The 17,041-nt window shown below is 42.7% G+C and overlaps 1 protein-coding gene and 7 non-coding genes across 8 annotated transcripts; 6 read left to right on the forward strand and 2 right to left on the reverse strand.

The window, feature by feature from the left end:
• Positions 1-3,040: 3,040 nt before the first annotated feature.
• Positions 3,041-3,204, forward strand: LOC131967584 (U1 spliceosomal RNA). Its single transcript, XR_009393726.1, has one exon. It is a non-coding gene; the product is annotated as a U1 spliceosomal RNA (small nuclear RNA).
• An 802-nt stretch (positions 3,205-4,006) lies between these two features.
• On the forward strand, positions 4,007-4,078 carry trnad-guc (transfer RNA aspartic acid (anticodon GUC)). The gene has a single exon. It is a non-coding gene; the product is annotated as a tRNA-Asp (tRNA).
• A 715-nt stretch (positions 4,079-4,793) lies between these two features.
• On the forward strand, positions 4,794-4,864 carry trnag-gcc (transfer RNA glycine (anticodon GCC)). The gene has a single exon. It is a non-coding gene; the product is annotated as a tRNA-Gly (tRNA).
• Positions 4,865-5,394: 530 nt separating this feature from the next.
• Positions 5,395-5,466, forward strand: trnad-guc (transfer RNA aspartic acid (anticodon GUC)). The gene has a single exon. It is a non-coding gene; the product is annotated as a tRNA-Asp (tRNA).
• A 4,066-nt stretch (positions 5,467-9,532) lies between these two features.
• trnag-gcc (transfer RNA glycine (anticodon GCC)) lies at positions 9,533-9,603 on the forward strand. The gene has a single exon. It is a non-coding gene; the product is annotated as a tRNA-Gly (tRNA).
• Positions 9,604-10,021: 418 nt separating this feature from the next.
• trnad-guc (transfer RNA aspartic acid (anticodon GUC)) lies at positions 10,022-10,093 on the reverse strand. Its single transcript has one exon. It is a non-coding gene; the product is annotated as a tRNA-Asp (tRNA).
• Positions 10,094-13,409: 3,316 nt separating this feature from the next.
• Positions 13,410-16,516, reverse strand: LOC131963183 (olfactory receptor 8G17-like). The gene is made up of 3 exons (XM_059328336.1): positions 16,502-16,516; positions 15,096-16,048; positions 13,410-13,473 (listed from the first exon to the last, which is right to left on the reverse strand). Exons 1-3 carry the CDS (start codon positions 16,514-16,516, stop codon positions 13,410-13,412), a joined length of 1,032 nt encoding a protein of 343 aa, XP_059184319.1.
• On the forward strand, positions 13,549-13,619 carry trnag-gcc (transfer RNA glycine (anticodon GCC)). The gene has a single exon. It is a non-coding gene; the product is annotated as a tRNA-Gly (tRNA).
• Positions 16,517-17,041: the final 525 nt, after the last annotated feature.

Consider the following 17,041-nt stretch of genomic DNA (forward strand, 5'->3'; position numbering starts at 1 on the left):
TTAAATATATATATGTGTTAGGTGACCATGGCTTAACCGAGGTATTGTTGGAAGAGAGAGGTCTTCAGCCTGCGGCGGAAGATGTACAGGCTGTCTGAGGTCCTGATGTCGGTGGGGAGCTCGTTCCACCATTTGGGAGCCAAGACAGAGAAAAGTCTGGAAGAGGTTTTGAGGCGAGTTGACCCACGGAGGGTGGGAGTCGCCAGCTGTTTGGCTGATGCAGAGCGGAGAGGACGGGCAGGGGTGTAGAGTTTGACAAGGTCCTGGATGTAAGTAGGACCTGAACCATTAGCAGCAGAGTACGCCAGAGCTAGAGTCTTGAAGCGTATCCGCGCAGCCACTGGTAGCCAGTGGAGGGAGCGGAGGAGGGGTGTTGTGTGTGAAAATTTGGGAAGATTGAAGACCAATCGAGCAGCTGCATTCTGGATGAGTTGCAGAGGTCGGATGGCTTTGGCAGGCAGACCTGCCATGAGGGAGTTGCAGTAGTCCAGGCGTGAGATGACCAGTGCCTGGACCAGGACCTGAGCTGCCTTCTGAGTGAGAAACGGACGGATTCTCTTGATGTTATGCAGCAAGAATCTGCAAGATCTGGTGGTAGCGGTGATGTTTGTGTTGAGGGACAGTTGGTTGTCAAGAGTCACGCCAAGGTTCTTGGCGGTTTCTGTGGAGACAACCACTGTGTTCTGGACAGTGATGTGGAGGTCAGTGGTGGGGGAGCCCTTCCCTGGGAGGTAGAGTAGCTCAGTCTTGCCCAGGTTGAGTTTGAGGTGGTGCGAGGACATCCACTGGGAGATGTCGGCCAGACATGCAGAGATACGTGCTGCTGCCTGTGTTTCAGACTGGGGAAATGAGAAGATTAGCTGGGTGTCGTCGGCATAGCTATAATAGGAGAAGCCATGCGAGTGGATGAGGGAGCCGAGGGAGTTGGTGTAAATCGAGAAGAGGAGCGGACCAAGGACCGAGCCTTGAGGGACCCCGGCGGTGAGTAGACAGGGTTCTGAAACAGAACCCCTCCAAGTTACACGGAAGGTGCGGTCCTTGAGGTAGGATTTGAGCAGAGACAGGGCAGAGCCAGATACTCCCAGGTGGTGAAGGGTGGAGATGAGGATCTGGTGATCCACAGTGTCAAAAGCTGCAGAAAGGTCCAGTAGAACCACCACAGATGAGAGAGAGGCTGCCTTCGCCTTGTGAAGCTGTTCAGTCACAGCGAGAAGGGCAGTCTCTGTTGAGTGGCCCTTCTTGAAACCAGACTGGTGAGGGTCAAGGAGGTTGTTCCCATGCAGATAGCAGGATAGTTGGTTGAAGATAGCCCGTTCCAGAGTTTTGGAGAGGAACGGCAGGAGAGAGACGGGTCTGTAGTTGTCCACTAAGGATGGGTCGAGGGTGGATTTCTTTAGGAGAGGATTCACCCTTGCTTCCTTCAGATAGTTAGGAAAGCGGCCAGTAGTCAAGGAAGTGCTGATAAGATGGGAGAGGAACGGGAGGAGATCAGGAGCAATAGACTGAAACAGGTGGGAGGGAATAGGATCCAGCTGACAAGTGGTAGGACGGGCAGAGGTTACAAGGCTGAGCACTTGAGGAGGAGACAGTGGAGTGAATGCTGAGAGGGAGGGAGACACTGATGGGGAGGGAGGAGAGGCAGGTTGTGAGACTGGATGGGTAAATGACGAGCGTATGTCCTCAATCTTTTTCAGGAAGTGGCTGACAAAGTGGGTCGGTAGGAGGTAGGAGGGGGGGTTGGAGGGACCAGGAGATTTGTAAAGATTGAGTAGAGCTTCTTCGGGTTGGAGAATGAAGATTGAATCTTGGCCTGATAGAAAGAGCTTTTTCCAGCTGAGATCAGAGATGAGAAGGCAGCAAGAAGAGATTGGTAGAGGGTAGAGCCATTCGGGACAGTGTGGGTGTGTGGGGGGCAGGCAGTGAGCTAAACCTGTTTAAAAAAAGTTGTTAAACTGGTTTGCTTTGCATTTATTGGACAGCTATACAAGTAAAATGTTGGTGAGGAAGAGAAGAGTCTTGTTAGCAGATTTTCTACTGAAATAATCAATTTTATCAAATCTTCAGAAGGTTGAATTAATCTATTGTATAGTAGAGATAAAATGAAGAAACTCAGTCATGGCTTAAATGTTGAGTATATGGTTGAACCCTGTAGTACACTCGGTTCTCCACTAGAGACCACCAGAGCTCTTATAATTGTTTTGTGGTGTAAAAAACATTTTCTACCAGAGAACACCACTCAATTGTTTTTGTTGAATTTTTAACACTATGATGTGTTTTAATTGTTCTATTGTGTCTATACTTGTATTTTTAAGAGCAGGAGGCTGCGAGGTGTTACGGGCAAGTTACTGTGTTCATTACACCGTCATTTTGAAATGAACTCGGTTCAGTCTGATTATTAGACAGCTATTGTTTTCCAGTCTGCTTTTTGCTGACATATCAAAAGAAAGACAAATACGTTGTATATGTGTTTACTTAATTGTTTGTTTTCGACATTATTTACTTCTGCTACTAGTTAGATACTGAGTAGAACACACTGTGGATCAACATGTTTAAGAGAAAGCATTGATTACTCTCGTCCAATAGGTGGCAGTAGCAGGAATATCAATTTCCCTCCAGAAATGAACAAAGAACCAGGAAGTGGTGGTATGGTGAGCTGAGAAACAGAAGTGTGCTGTTGTTCTGAATTTCAAATACAGATCAAACTACTTTTGGTTGCAGTATGACTTAGCTTTGTCTCATTTCAACTTGCTGCTGAGCTGTTACTCATTTGTTTGAGTCAAATAGTCAAAGCTGCTGGTTTAGGGTTCGCTTTTAATATGCAAACACAGCAATGCATGATGGGAAAACCATCATTTCTCAAGTAAAAATGTAAATAATTGTATCAGTCTTGGTTCAAAAGTGTTTTCTTCTGTCTTCAGCTCCTGTAGATTATCAGAGCATTTAAAGTGTCTGGTTTTGGTGATTTCTTTATTGTGAGCAGCACCATCAGTCAGCACTGTATGTGTGTGAATGTGGTGCCCGTCTCTGATCTGTACAACTCATACTTACCTGGCAGGGGAGATACCATGATCAAGAAGGTGGTTCACCCAGGGCGAGGCTTAACCATTGCACTCCGGTTGAGCTGACCTCTGCGAATTCCCCAAATGTGGGAATCTCGACTGCATAATTTCTGGTAGTGGGGGACTGCGTTCGCGCTCTCCCCTGATAACTTGTCTAATGAAAAGATCAGATAGATGATTGTATGTGAGCTTGAATGTCATGTGGATAATAATTAGTCCTTTGTATCAATGCATATACAGTACACTGCTGTGTTGCTGTTCAAGTTTTATTAAACACTGAAATAAATTCCATCTAATCTGTGTGGCTGTTATAAATAGAAGCAAATAATCTCTTGTGACAGTGTTAATTACTCCCCACACAGAGTTCAAGTTAATTCAGAATTAGTGAACAAGTGAATCATGCTCTCGTATAAACACAATTAGGCCTGTCACAATAATTGCCATATCAACCTATTGTTCAATATACAGTAGTGTTCTAAATAAGAGCAGTCTAATGTGACTAACCAGATTAATCCAAGTTTTTAGTATATTTTTTATTGCTACATGGCAAACAATTTACCTGTAGTTGCAGTAGAATCTCAGAAAACCATCAAGACCCAGCATTCGTGATATGCATGCTCTTAAGGCTGTGCAGTGTCTGCCGATGACTTTACGAACTCAAAACTGTTTTGTACAAACTTTTTTGTTTCTAGGATTTAAAAAAACCTGTGAATCACTAAACTAATATTTAGTTGTATGACCACCGTTTTTTTTAGAACTGCTTCACATCTGTGTGGCATGGAGTCAACCAACTTGTGACACCTTTCAGCTGTTATTCCACTCCATTGTTCCTCCATTTGTCTTTAAGCCAGTTGATGTGTTCTTTGGCAAATTCAATTGTTTTTGTGGTCAGTTTAGCCTTTCCGTTTGTTGTTAAAAACAGAAGTGTGTGATATTCCTTCATCATCTCCTCGTTAGTATAGTGGTGAGTATCCCCGCCTGTCACGCGGGAGACCGGGGTTCGATTCCCCGACGGGGAGTGCATTTTTTTTTTTTTAAGATCTATATTCCATTCTATTCTGGGCAGCATGTCATGGAGAGGGTGGGAGACACTGTCCAAGATGACCCGTATCTTAGAAAGCATCCTCCTCTCTGACACCACCACCAGAGGGTCCAGTTTCACCCCCGCAATGTCACTGGCCCTGCAGATCAGTTTGTTGCGTCAGTTGGCATCCGCTACCCTCAACCTGCTCAGGACCCGCAGCCTCCTCAGAAAATAGTGGCAGCTCTGGCCCTTCTTGTAGACGGCTTCAGTATTTTAAATCTAGATCAGTTAATTGTCTATGTAGATTCCCAGGCATCTGTTTGCACCAGCCCCCTGGATGGAAACGGGTCACACCGTGCCTCCTCAGATCCCAAACACAGTGTCGCAGCCGCATATTCTGTGGCCCGCCGGTCAGATAGTTGACAATCCAGGACACAAAGGGCATCCACAGAGCTGTCAGCTTCTCACCCAGTAAAACTGGACGGATGGTGTTAAAAGCACTGGAAAAGTCCAAAAACATGACCCTCGCAGGCTTGTTCAGGTGGGCATAGGCTTTGAGCACCCTGGGGCTGACACCATCAGGGCCCGCAGCCTTTTTGTGAAGTGAGTGAAGTTTCTTTAGCAAGTCTGCAGCAAGATGATTTCATAGTTTGTTTCTAGTCCCTTCTCCAGTTTATAACGCCCGCTCTCCCTTCAGTCCATTAATGTAGGCATTGGTGGTTCAGTGGTAGAATTCTCGCCTGCCACGCGGGAGGCCCGGGTTCGATTCCCGGCCAATGCAACATCCTTTTAATCACCTCTAGCTAGGGCTTAAAAATAAAATCTCTGATTTTTTCACACAAAACCCGATTTACGATTTTAATCGATTTTTTTTTTCCATCTTAAAAACACACTACAAATGATACAGAATTTATTCAAAACAATTTTTGCTTTTATTTTGTATTGACTTTCCCTTCTATTAAGAGGGCTTGTAGCACCTCATGTAATAATTTCCTGATAATGTAATAATAAATACATTAATACAAATAAATATTTTTTTATTTGATTGATTATTATCTCACTTTTGTGGTCCTCGGGGAAATATGCTGTTTGTAGGCAGACGCTTCGCAGATCCCAGTTGTTGTTGATAAAATGTACCGTTAAACTCATGTAATGTAAAGTAAAATTTAGAAACATGCCGTTTAAAGGGGGTTTTTTTTGTTTGTTTTTTCTCTAATCAAATATGGAATAACAGTGCTGTGCGGTGATTGTAGTTGAGGTTGTGCTGTGTCTGAACAGTTAAAAACGCAGGAAACAAATTTCACAAACATCTCCTCGTTAGTATAGTGGTGAGTATCCCCGCCTGTCACGCGGGAGACCGGGGTTCGATTCCCCGACGGGGAGGGCACATTCTTTTTTGTTTATTTTCTTTACACTACAATATTTCTTTGAAAATTAAACCTCTGGAAGGCGTACAATGACACCAGAAACCCTCTTTTGAAAGCTACAGGTCTGACGGAGCGACTGCATTTTACAGTAAGTTGATATGATCCTCTGTTCAGGAGATATTCAAAATCGTCGGAGGTATGTTAGCTAGCTAACTTGTTTTTTGTGTGGCTGTGCCCATATAGCATTTGGTTGTCGTTAAAAGCAAATAAAAATCAAATTTAAGTTCAGCCTGAAGACAAAGGACACGGTCCAGTGTATTGATTTTTAAAAGGGGAGCTTTTTACTTCAGCCTGAAAACGGGATACGGTCCGCTGTGTTGATTTATAAAAGGGGGATTTTTTTAGGTCAGCCTGAGAACGGGATACGGCCCGCTGTGTTGATTTATAAAAGGGGGGAATTTTTTAAGTCCAACCTGAAAACAGGAGATACGGTTTCCTGTATTGTTCTAATCAAGACATAATCAAAACCAATAGGGGGTAATCAAATGTGTGGGCTGGGTCTCTTCTCATAGAGAGAATTAAAAGAGCATACGTTTTGTGTCTCTTCTCTGAGAAGTGTCTGTGGGGAAATTGTGGGGGAGTTGTTTTAAATTGTTGGTGTTTCTGTCAAGGTTGTATTTAAACCTGTGTGCCGAACTGAGATCGAACTCCCAGTGATTAGGCTCTACATTCCTTATAAATCTTGTAAAAGCTTCCCAATCTAGTTCGAAACACAGGGCAAAGCGTCCAATACAATCTTTGACTCAGCACGTGTGGCAAAGTGATTTATATGTGAACATATTTATGATAGCAAATGGTAACATCACCACTTGTAAACTTTGGCCAGTTATGGTCTGAGATTACTAGTGTTTTACTGGCAGGCGTAAAGCCATAAGAACAAGAAAAAATTAAGAAAGAACTCAAAGAATGTAATCAGGTGTCTCATCAGATGATAACACGCACACTCAAGTGCAGTTGAACATAAATTACTTTATTTATTAAAAAATGTCATTAGGACAGGAACATGTGATTTATTATCCTTTATGTTTTGTGTTTTGTGTGGAGGAGTTTTTCCTTGTCTGTGTGGAAGTGTAGATCAGGGTTATGTGAGTGCTAACTGACTGGTGTGCTGGACGTTACTGTAATACGAATGAGTGTTCCCCTGTTGGGCTACGTGGCGTTACCCCTCTGGGTTTCGTCTTGTTTGTTGTTTTACTAGGGCTGTGGTGGCCTTGGTTAGGCCTTCATTAGTCTCGGGAGCACATCCATGGTTAAGGGTAGGTCACCAGCTTCTGGTTGCTTCCCCTCGCAATTGGGCTTCATTGCATAAGAACCCACCACTGGTCACCACATGAAGACTAGGATTGAGCTTAGGTAGACAGTAATGGTCAAGCAGTCAGTTAGAGGGGCACATTTGTTTGCTGTCTAGGCCAAGGTGTTTGGCTGGTTGTGCATCAGGGTGGCTGCACTGTTCGTTGCATTGATTTTGCTCACACACAAGTATGACGACTCCTCCAAGAATCGCCACCTTATCGTAGTGGAGGGGTTTGTGAACTCACAAGCTGTGTTGGAGTTCTCCCCGAGGAACGAGAGGGTCGTCTCCTTGCGGCTGCAAGTCGCGAGGAGAAGGTCTCTGACTGTTGTCTGTGCCTATGCACCGAACAGCAGTTCGGAGTACCCGGCCTTCTTGGAGTCTCTTGGTGGTGTCCTGTACCGCCTGGAGACTCTATAGTTCTTCTGGGAGACTTCAACGCTCACATGGGTAACGATGATGGTACCTGGAGAGGGGTGATTGGGAGGAATGGCCTGCCCGATCTGAACCCGAGTGGTGTTTTGTTATTGGACTTCTGTGCTAGTCATGGATTGTCCATAACAAACACCATGTTTGAACATAGAGTTGCTCATAAGTGTACCTTGTACCAGAGCACTCTAGGCCAAAGATCGATGATCGATTTCATTATCGTATCATCAGATCTGCGGCCGCATGTTCTGGACACTCGGTGAAGAGAGGAGCAGAGCTGTCAACTGATCACCACCTGGTGGTGAGTTGGATCAGGTGGCGGGGGAGGATACTGGACAGACCTGGCAAACCTAAACGCGTAGTGAGGGTGAACTGGGAACGTCTAGCGGAGGCCCCTGTCTGCAGGGTCTTCAACTCACACCTCCGGAAGAATTTCTCCAACATCCCGGGTGAGGCTGGGGACATGGAGTCTGAATGGGCCATGTTCAAAGCCTGAATTGTTGATGCGGCTGGTAGGAGCTGTGGCCTGAAGGCTGTCTGTGCTTGTCGTGGCGGCAACCCAAGAACCCGCTGGTGGACACCAGCGGTGAGAGAGGCCGTCAAGCTGAAGAAGGAGGCCTTTCGGTCTTGGCTGGCTGAGGGGTCTCTGGAATCAGCAGACAGGTACCGTTCGGCCAGAAGGGCTGCAGCTGCGGCAGTCGCTGAAGCAAAAACTCGGGTATGGGAGGTATTCGGGGAGGCCATGGAGGAGGACTTTCGGTCGGCCTCAAAGAGGTTCTGGAAAACCGTCGGGCGTCTCAGGAAGGGAAAGCAGGGCTTGGCCCAAGCTGTGCTCAGCGGTGGCGGAGACCTGCTGACCCGACCTGTGGATGTCGTCAGACGGTGGAAAGAACACTTTGAGGAACTCCTTAATCCAGCCAACACATCCTCTGTAGAGGAGGCAGAGTCTGAAGACTCAGGGGAAGACTCATCAGTATCCCTGGCAGAGGTCACCGAGGTAGTTAAAAAGCTAACCGCCGGCAAGGCGCCAGGGTTGGATGAGATTCGCCCTGAGATGCTGAAGGCTCTGAACACTGTTGGGCTGTCATGGCTGACAAGCCTCTTCAGTGTCGCGTGGAGGTCTGGGACAGTGCCAGTGGAGTGGCAGACCGGGGTGGTGGTTCCCATTTTTAAAAAGGGGGACTGGAGGGTGTGTTCCAATTACCGTGGAATCACACTTCTCAGGCTCCCCGGAAAAGTCTACTCCAGGGTGCTGGAAAGGAGGCTCAGGCCGATTGTCAAACCTCGGATTCAGGAGGAACAATGCGGCTTCCATCCTGGCCGTGGAACAACGGACCAGCTCTTTACCCTTGCGAGACTTCTGGAGGGGTCATTGGAGTTTGCCCATCCAGTCTACATGTGTTTTGTGGACTTGGAGAAGGCCTACGGCCGTGTCCCTCGGTGAGTCTTGTGGGGGGTACTGCGGGAATATGGGGTACCGGGCTCGTTGCTACGAGCTATCCGGTCCCTATATTTAAGTGAGAGCTGTGTCCGCATACTCGGCACAACGTCAAACACGTTCCCAGTGGGTGTTGGCCTCCGCCAGGGTTGCGCCTTGTCTCCGATTCTGTTCATGGTCTTCATGGACAGGATCTCAAGGCGCAGCCGGGGGGAGGAAGGGATCCGGTTTGGTGACCTCAGAATTGCATCTCTGCTTTTTGCAGATGATGTGGTTCTTTTGGCTTCATCAAGCCGTGCATGTGTGATTTGTTGTGGAAGAAGGAGGCCTTTCGGGCTTGGTTGGCTGAGGGGTCTCTGGAATCAGCAGACAGGTACCGTTCGGCCAGGGGCTTTAGCTGCTGTAATTGCTGAAGCAAAAGCTTGGGTATGGGAGGAATTCGGGGAGGCCATGGAGGAGGACTTTCGGTTGGCCTCAAAGATGTTTTGGAAAACCGTTGGGCGACTCAGGAAGGGAAAGCAGGGCTTGGCCCGAGCTGGGTTCAGTGGGGGCGGAGACCTGCTGACCCGACCTGTGGATGTTGTCACACGGTGGAAAGAGCACTTTGAGGAACTCCTTAATCCAGCCAACACATTCTCTGTGGAGGAGGCAGAGTCTGAAGACTCAGGGGAAGACTCATCAGTATCCCTAGCAGAAGTCGCTGAGGTAGTCAAAAAGCTGCCCAGCGGCAAGGCGCCAGGGTTGGATGAGATTCGCCCTGAGATGCTAAAGGCTCTGGACACTGTTGGGCTGTCATGGTTGGCACGCCTCTTCAGTGTCACATGGAGGTGGAGCTGGAGGAGTGCATTGCAATGGTTATAGAGAGCATTGGTGGTTCAGTGGTAGAATTCTCGCCTGCCACGCGGGAGGCCCGGGTTCGATTCCCGGCCAATGCATCACCCTTTTTGATTGCCTAGATTGCGTTGTATTTCTGGAGATATGGTAAAACTATTTATTGCATAAGGTTTTTTGTGTTAAAAAAGAAAAAAACATGTCTTCTACAGATCTGTTTTTACCGTGTTGTTTGATCTGATGCAAGCCATTACATGCCCCCTCCCCCCTTGCTCTCTCTGTGTTATTAGTCTGTTACTCATTTGGTGTCTTGTTTTCCCTCAGGTGTGATCAGTGAGGCTCACACTGTAGGTGCTTTTAATCACCTCTAGCTGTTGACTGCTTTGGTTTTCTTTTGTTGTACACAGTTAAAGATTCTTTATCTTGATGTGCTTAACAGTTATTGTTGTAACTTAAATTTGTAGAAGAGTGTATTTTAAATGTTTTAGTCTTTTTCTATCAATATTTTATTGAAAATGTGGACTCCCCGTCGGGGAATTGAACCCCGGTCTCCCGCGTGACAGGCGGGGATACTCACCACTATACTAACGAGGAGTTGTTTTCCAAAACTTGACTCCTCAATTTTCACGTGTGAGGTCTATTCTCAATGGCATAGTGATTGTCGTTGAGGTTGTAATGTGTTGTATTCAAGCGGCAAGCTCCGGTCCGGAGCTGAGAAGCCTATGCGGAAGTACCAAAAACTGCAATTCCTCGACTCGCCGCTTGAGGCAGGCTGCAGAAGGGAGCAAGTTAGATTGACTCTCATGTTAAAATGTCCGATTTCACACTAGAAATAAACATGTTTACAGCCTGGTTCAAACGATGCCTCTACTCTCAAAAGCAGTTTTCCGCTTTCATGACAACTCTGAGGGGGGTGAATTATTTTAAATCTCACTAGTTTAAGTTTCGAAAATTGTGCATAATGAAGCGATCCCCGCTCTGAGTGACAGGTGACGTAGCGGACGGCACTAGCCGCTAGCTGTCTGTAGCTACTAGCGCCGTGGCTAATTCACTGGAAACTTTCCCTGTCGGCTGTCGGAGAGTTTTACAGGCAAACATCGGACTAATAACACCACCTGCTGTGTGGTGAGCTGTACGACTGCTCCACAAGAAGTCCAGGCTCCAGTTGTTGGTGAGTGTTATTCTCGTTTTATTTTATTTATAAATGATCATTTATTAGCGTTTACAGTAGTTTGTTAGCCAGCTAATGCTGCCTTCGATGCTAACGGGAGTGAAGTAAAGAAGATATTATTAAACCGGTATGGTGACTGAAGTCAAAAGTAATACAGAAGTGTTATAATTTATTTTTGTAATACTTGGAATCAAACACAGCGTCTGTGTGTTTGGAAAATAAAGCTTCACCATGTTAGTATGGTAACATGATGCAATGTTACGAAATGATGACTAAACTTACCATTGCATCAAGTTAACGCTACACTCGGCCCAATTTAACGTGTTCATCTGTGTGTAATTACAATAATATCTGTGTAATGTAAAAGCATAACATTTAAGCATGGTTCAGAAATAACAGAGTTTGTTATAAAGACTCAGACTGTGAAATATTCGTTAACGTAAAATTTGACGGCGCAGGACCCCAGACTTTATCTTTTTTAAATTTAATATCAGTATCAAAGCAGGCATTTTAATATGAAAACACTCCAGAAACCGACTGATTGTGATCGACTTTAGTTAACACATAACGTTAAGTCTGAATTTCAGGAGGAACTGCATGATAACGTTTACTAACAGGCTATATTGAGAGTAGTTAATACTGTTGAATGTGTTTCGTTATCCTAAACAATAATCAGTACTGAAATGAAAATACAGCCTGTCCGTTGTAACACATATTTTACTTACATCTCTATTTGTCTGTGTAAAGTTTTCCTCTGCAGGTGATGCAGACAAGGTGGACCTCTGATGCTCCACATGAGACAACTGGACTCAAACACGTCAACAATTTATCAATATCTGAGGTTACATATTGATGTTTTTATATATGTGTAGTTTGACTTAAATATTTTGCTGCTGTAGTGTTTTTACGTTATTGCATTAAATCATATTATTAAAAGCACTAATTTATCAGCTTCTTGATTGTATTCTCACATTTTTAAAATTAGACATATATCACCTGGAATAAGAGTTGAACATAAATGCTTAATGTTTTATCTGTGTTGTATTATATCAGATATTTTAAATCTAACATTTTCACACGGCAATAAAGACAACGTTAGCTCAAATGTAAATATAATTTATTGAAATGCATAAAAAACAAAAAGGTGGACAATATTTAAGTCTAGAAAAGTTCTCCATGATGGTGAGCAGCTTGACCTGCTGACCTCCCCCATGCTGCTGCCGTCACAGAGGAAGAAGGAGACATCTGGGCAGCTCTTCCTCAAAGAAGGGGAGAAGGTCTTTCCACCACAGTCCACCAGCAGACACTGATGTCCAGCAGCTCGCTGGACACAGAGCTGTCACCAATGCTTCACACTGACTATGGGAGGAAAATAAATGAGAGTATTAAATGCTTCAGGTAATAGATAGATAGATAGATAGATTGATAGATAGATAGATATACTTTATTTATCCCAAGCTGGGAAATTACAGTAGGTAAAACAATATATATAACAAAAAGCTATGAAGAGTGCCTAAATAATGTTGAAAACACTAGGATTTGAAGGATAAAATGGAAGAAGGGATCCACACCTCAAAAATATAAAACATTCAAATTAATTTATTTTGTAGTCCTTTGAAGACAGATGTGATCATAATGTCAGCCGTCTAAAGTCAAGTTACCAAGACTAGAAGTTAAATTTATTGACAAATGTACTGATTTAAGTAAATATAAATATAAAATGGCCTTTCTGTTTTAATTGATATTCCAGATAATAATCGCAGACAGTCTGTCAGTGTCACATCATAAAGGTAAATGCATACTGTTTAATAGCGCTGTGGAGGATTATCATTTTACACGTTAACCGATACGCCCTGACACATCTACACTGAGAAAAAACCCGCAGATTTACAAATGTAATAAGTTTGTTTTAATCATACCTGAGTAGAAGTTATTAATAAGCAAAAAATATATAATTATGTGCCAGTATCAATCCAACATCTACGGTAAGATTACTAACCTAATTATTTATCACTCAGCTCATAAAGTTTAATCAAGGGTCATCCAAAATAAACAACTTCTAGCTAAAGTAAAATTAAATTAAAATTCAGGTTAACATGTTTGCCTCATGTAAGTATCCGTAAACGTTATGTCTACTCAAGGTAACACTGGCGACATTACTGCAAGTCTCGACAAAACCGGTATTTCAAATGACCCTAATTATATATCTAAAACAAGTTGAAGTTGCTGTGGTAAAGTTTTAGAGTAACTTACCATAAGTTAAGCAGTGTAAGCTGGGACACCAACAGACGGGAACATCACGGCAGTAGTCAGCGAGCCGGCCGGCTGCTGTCCATCCCGGTGTAGCATGTAGCCTAGCTTGTTAGCTCCGGTAGCCTCCGCTAGCTTGGTAGCTTCAAGCTAAGTGGGCGTGTTTCGGCCGCCTCAGCTGCACTTCTATGTCCATTTATGGATTATCCGGGGGAGTTGGGCGGAGTCAACTTTGCCAAAATGGCGACTGTGGGAACGCCCACAAAGCTTCATTTCAGCTCTTCAGAACCCTATGGGTGACGTCACGGAGACTACGTCCATATTTTATACAGTCTATGGTTGTATTGCAATAATTTTAGGATATATTGCAAACCACATTATGTGGCTGGGGACATGGAGTACGAATGGGCCATGTTCAAAGCCCCAATTGTTGCCCTGAGATGCTGAAGGCTCTGAACACTGTTGGGCTGTCATGGCTGACACGCCTCTTCAGTGTCGCGTTAAGGTCATGACCTCCTCCTCCTTCTCCTTCTCCTTCCTAACATTGTCCACACTGCACACAGAGAAAGTTACTTTGTGTTAGATGTCAGAGATGTAATCAGGTTGATACAGAATTATCACTATGTGAGCATTGGTGGTTCAGTGGTAGAATTCTCGCCTGCCACGCGGGAGGCCCGGGTTCGATTCCCGGCCAATGCATCATCCTTTTTGATTGCCTAGATTGCGTTGTATTTCTGGAGATATGGTAAAACAATTTATTGCATAAGGTTTTTTGTGTTAAAAAAGAAAAAAACATGTCTTCTACAGATCTGTTTTTACCGTGTTGTTTGATCTGATGCAAGCCATTACATGCCCCCTCCCCCCTTGCTCTCCCTGTGTCATTAGTCTGTTACTCATTTGGTGTCTTGTTTTCCCTCAGGTGTGATCAGTGAGGCTCACACTGTAGGTGCTTGGGCCCTATTTATAATTCCTTTAATTTCAATAGGTCCTTCTTCGATGCTCGCTTCCTAATAATAGACAGACCAATTTCAATAGAAAAAAACCCCAACATATTTTGGATGGCAGTTATAGTTTGTGTTCTGGAACTAAAAGTCACTGGTGTACAAAAAAGAGATGCCAGCAAGTTTTAACATGAATACAATAACACTCCCATTGTAATGTAAAATTGAATGTAACTTTTAAATTCAGTACATTTTTGTCAGTGTCCATATTCACAGAAATGACATTGTACAGGCGATGTCATGGCTGCTCTACTAATATTCCTTCTGTGTCCATTGATCCAAATTTTTTAATTTATGATCTACAGTATTTAAGAGATGATAGATACTACATAAATAGCTTTGGTAGTTTACAGATAATCAGGGATCTTTTTTAATACTCCCATCCTCGAGCATCACAGAACTTAAACTTAAACTTGCATCAAAAGTCCTCAAGTAATATACAAGTACAGCTAATGACAAGATACCACATGATTACCATTTCAAAAGTAACAATATAATGCGTATGAATAGTCACTATATACTGTCACTATAACACATTTTAGGACAATATATTTTCCCAGAAACTATCACCATAAACGACGGTTATTTTCAACAATATGATATTAATTATTATATATTATATAATATTCTTTTCCACAGTAATGGATTTTTAAATCTTGAAAATATTGAACATGGGAATTAAAAATGTTGAAGATAAATATCAAAATATCCTGGATGAATAAAACTTAAATATATAAACTACAACCAAAACAAATACAATAGACTTTCAGGCTATGTTAACAAAGCATTGCAATGAGATCATTATTATTCTTGTATTATTAAAATAACATATAAACAGCTGGAATGGCTGCTTAGGACATTTTTTTTTTTTCCAGCAATCCGTACTGCCTGTCAAACATTTGCACCATTACTTTAGACACAACACAAAAAAGCACAAAAGTCATATCATATATATATATATATATATATATATATATATATATATATATATATTGAGTCCAGAAAAAAACCCTATTGTGTCCATTTTTATATATAAAACGAATGATAAGTCAATATAGTAATTATCATGACAGGCTTAATAAATAGGAGGCCAGTAGTGAAAAGATATATATTTTTTAAATTGCTATTGTAACACTCTTTAATGTGTCATCATAAAAATGATAGAAGTGTTCACCATTTTTTAGTTGTGTTGCCAATTCTGTGTCTTTTGCAAAGCTTCTTGATAGAGACGAGCACTTCTTCAGTCTTTAAAGAGTATACAATAGGATTGAGCAAAGCTGGTATTGTGTTTGTTAAGGTGGAGTTCATGATTCTGGTGTTAGGATGGATGTAGGAGGTTACTGCTGCTATGTTGGTGCCCAAAATGGGAAGGAAGAAAATGGCCACAAGAATGAGGTGAGAAGTACAGGTTTTAGAAGCTTTGAGTCGCTCCTCTCCTGATGCGATCCTGGCCAGTGCTATGGAAATGCAAACATATGTCAATGCTATCAGTATGGGAGGAATACAGATGATTAAAACGAAAACAACATATGCCATTATGCTATTTAAAGATATGTCATTACAGGCCAGAAGAAATACTGGTGCATGATCACAGTAAAAGCTCTTTATCACCAGAGATCTACAGAAGGAGAGGCGATCAATAATCCCAACAATAAATGCTAAGAGACTCACTAAAAAAACCCACTCAGTCAGCAGCATGGCAGCAATAGCTGGTTTAGTCACAATTATATGGTACCTTAAAGGGAAACAAATTGCTATAAATCTGTCATATGCCATTATCACCAGTGTCCATGACTGCACAAATGCAAAGACATGAACAAAGAACATATAACTTAAACAAGCCTCATAGACAATGTATCTCCTGTCAAATAAAAAAGTGTCTAAAACTTTCGGTATGAGAGCTGTACTCCCACACAAATCTGCCAGAGCCAGGTTAAACACAATCATGTATTTAGGACTATGAAGAGTCTTGACCAGGCAAATAACTGAGAGAAGGATGCCATTTCCAAGAACAGTCATGATATAGACAAAACACAAGAAGACATAGAAATACTTAACATGAGCGAGTTTGGAAAAACCACTGAGATAGAATTTTGCAGGACGAATGAATGTGGCATTAACAGCTTTCTCTTCTGGAGTCATTTCGCAGAGCAAAAAAGGAGAAAATAACAGAATATACAACAAAGGCTGACACATGGAAGAAATTGTTGTCACCAAACTAATTTCAGACACCACCAAGTGTGCAGTGCACTAAAGTGAGATGTTACATTTATGTCCCACCACTTTCATTGTGAGCCCGTAGAAACCCAGGTTGTTGTCACATGGCCATTCACTGGGTAACTGTCTCATGGTTTATGTCATCTATGTGCTGATGCAATCAACTCAGTTCATTATTGAATAATTAACCTTTTTCCTTTCCAAGTCCTTTTTAATGAGAATTGGGGCTTGTGTGCAGTGGGTGTTTAGGGGGAGATAGCAGGTCAACAATAAATGTCACATACAGGTGCATCTCAATAAATTAGAATATCATAGAAAAGTTTAAAATTGTCAGTAATTCAATTCAAAAAGTGGAAATAACACATTATATAGATCCATTACACACAGAATGAAACATTTCATTTCTTCTAATTATGATTATGGCTTACATTTAATGAAGACCTAAAATTCAGTGTCTCAAAAAAATTGAATATTACAAAAGACCAATTTTAAAATGTATGTTTAATATGGAAATGTTGGCCTCTGAAAAGTATGTCCATCTATATGACTCAATACTTGGTTGGGGCTATTTGATTTGAACTACTGGAAATGGACTCTTCCATCATATTCTAATTTATTGAGATGCACCTGTAGAAGTGATGGACATCATGTGAAAGCTATGAACTAGAAGATAAATGTGGGGTACAGCTCAGCACTGTGTCAAGTTCTTCTGGTCAAAAATATGTAATAAACATGACTTAATTAGTCCTTTAAGCCTATTATCCAGTATAAGGGTTCATAACATTAATATATACCCCTTTAAAGTCCATTTGCATGTTCAACTATGTCCCATGAGTTGTTGCAGCAATTTTGGGGTAGTTACCATTTGGTGCTGATGCAAGTCATTACATTGCGCGCGCCCCC

This window comes from Centropristis striata, chromosome 24 (assembly GCF_030273125.1).
Source record: "Centropristis striata isolate RG_2023a ecotype Rhode Island chromosome 24, C.striata_1.0, whole genome shotgun sequence".
NCBI lineage: Eukaryota > Metazoa > Chordata > Actinopteri > Perciformes > Serranidae > Centropristis > Centropristis striata.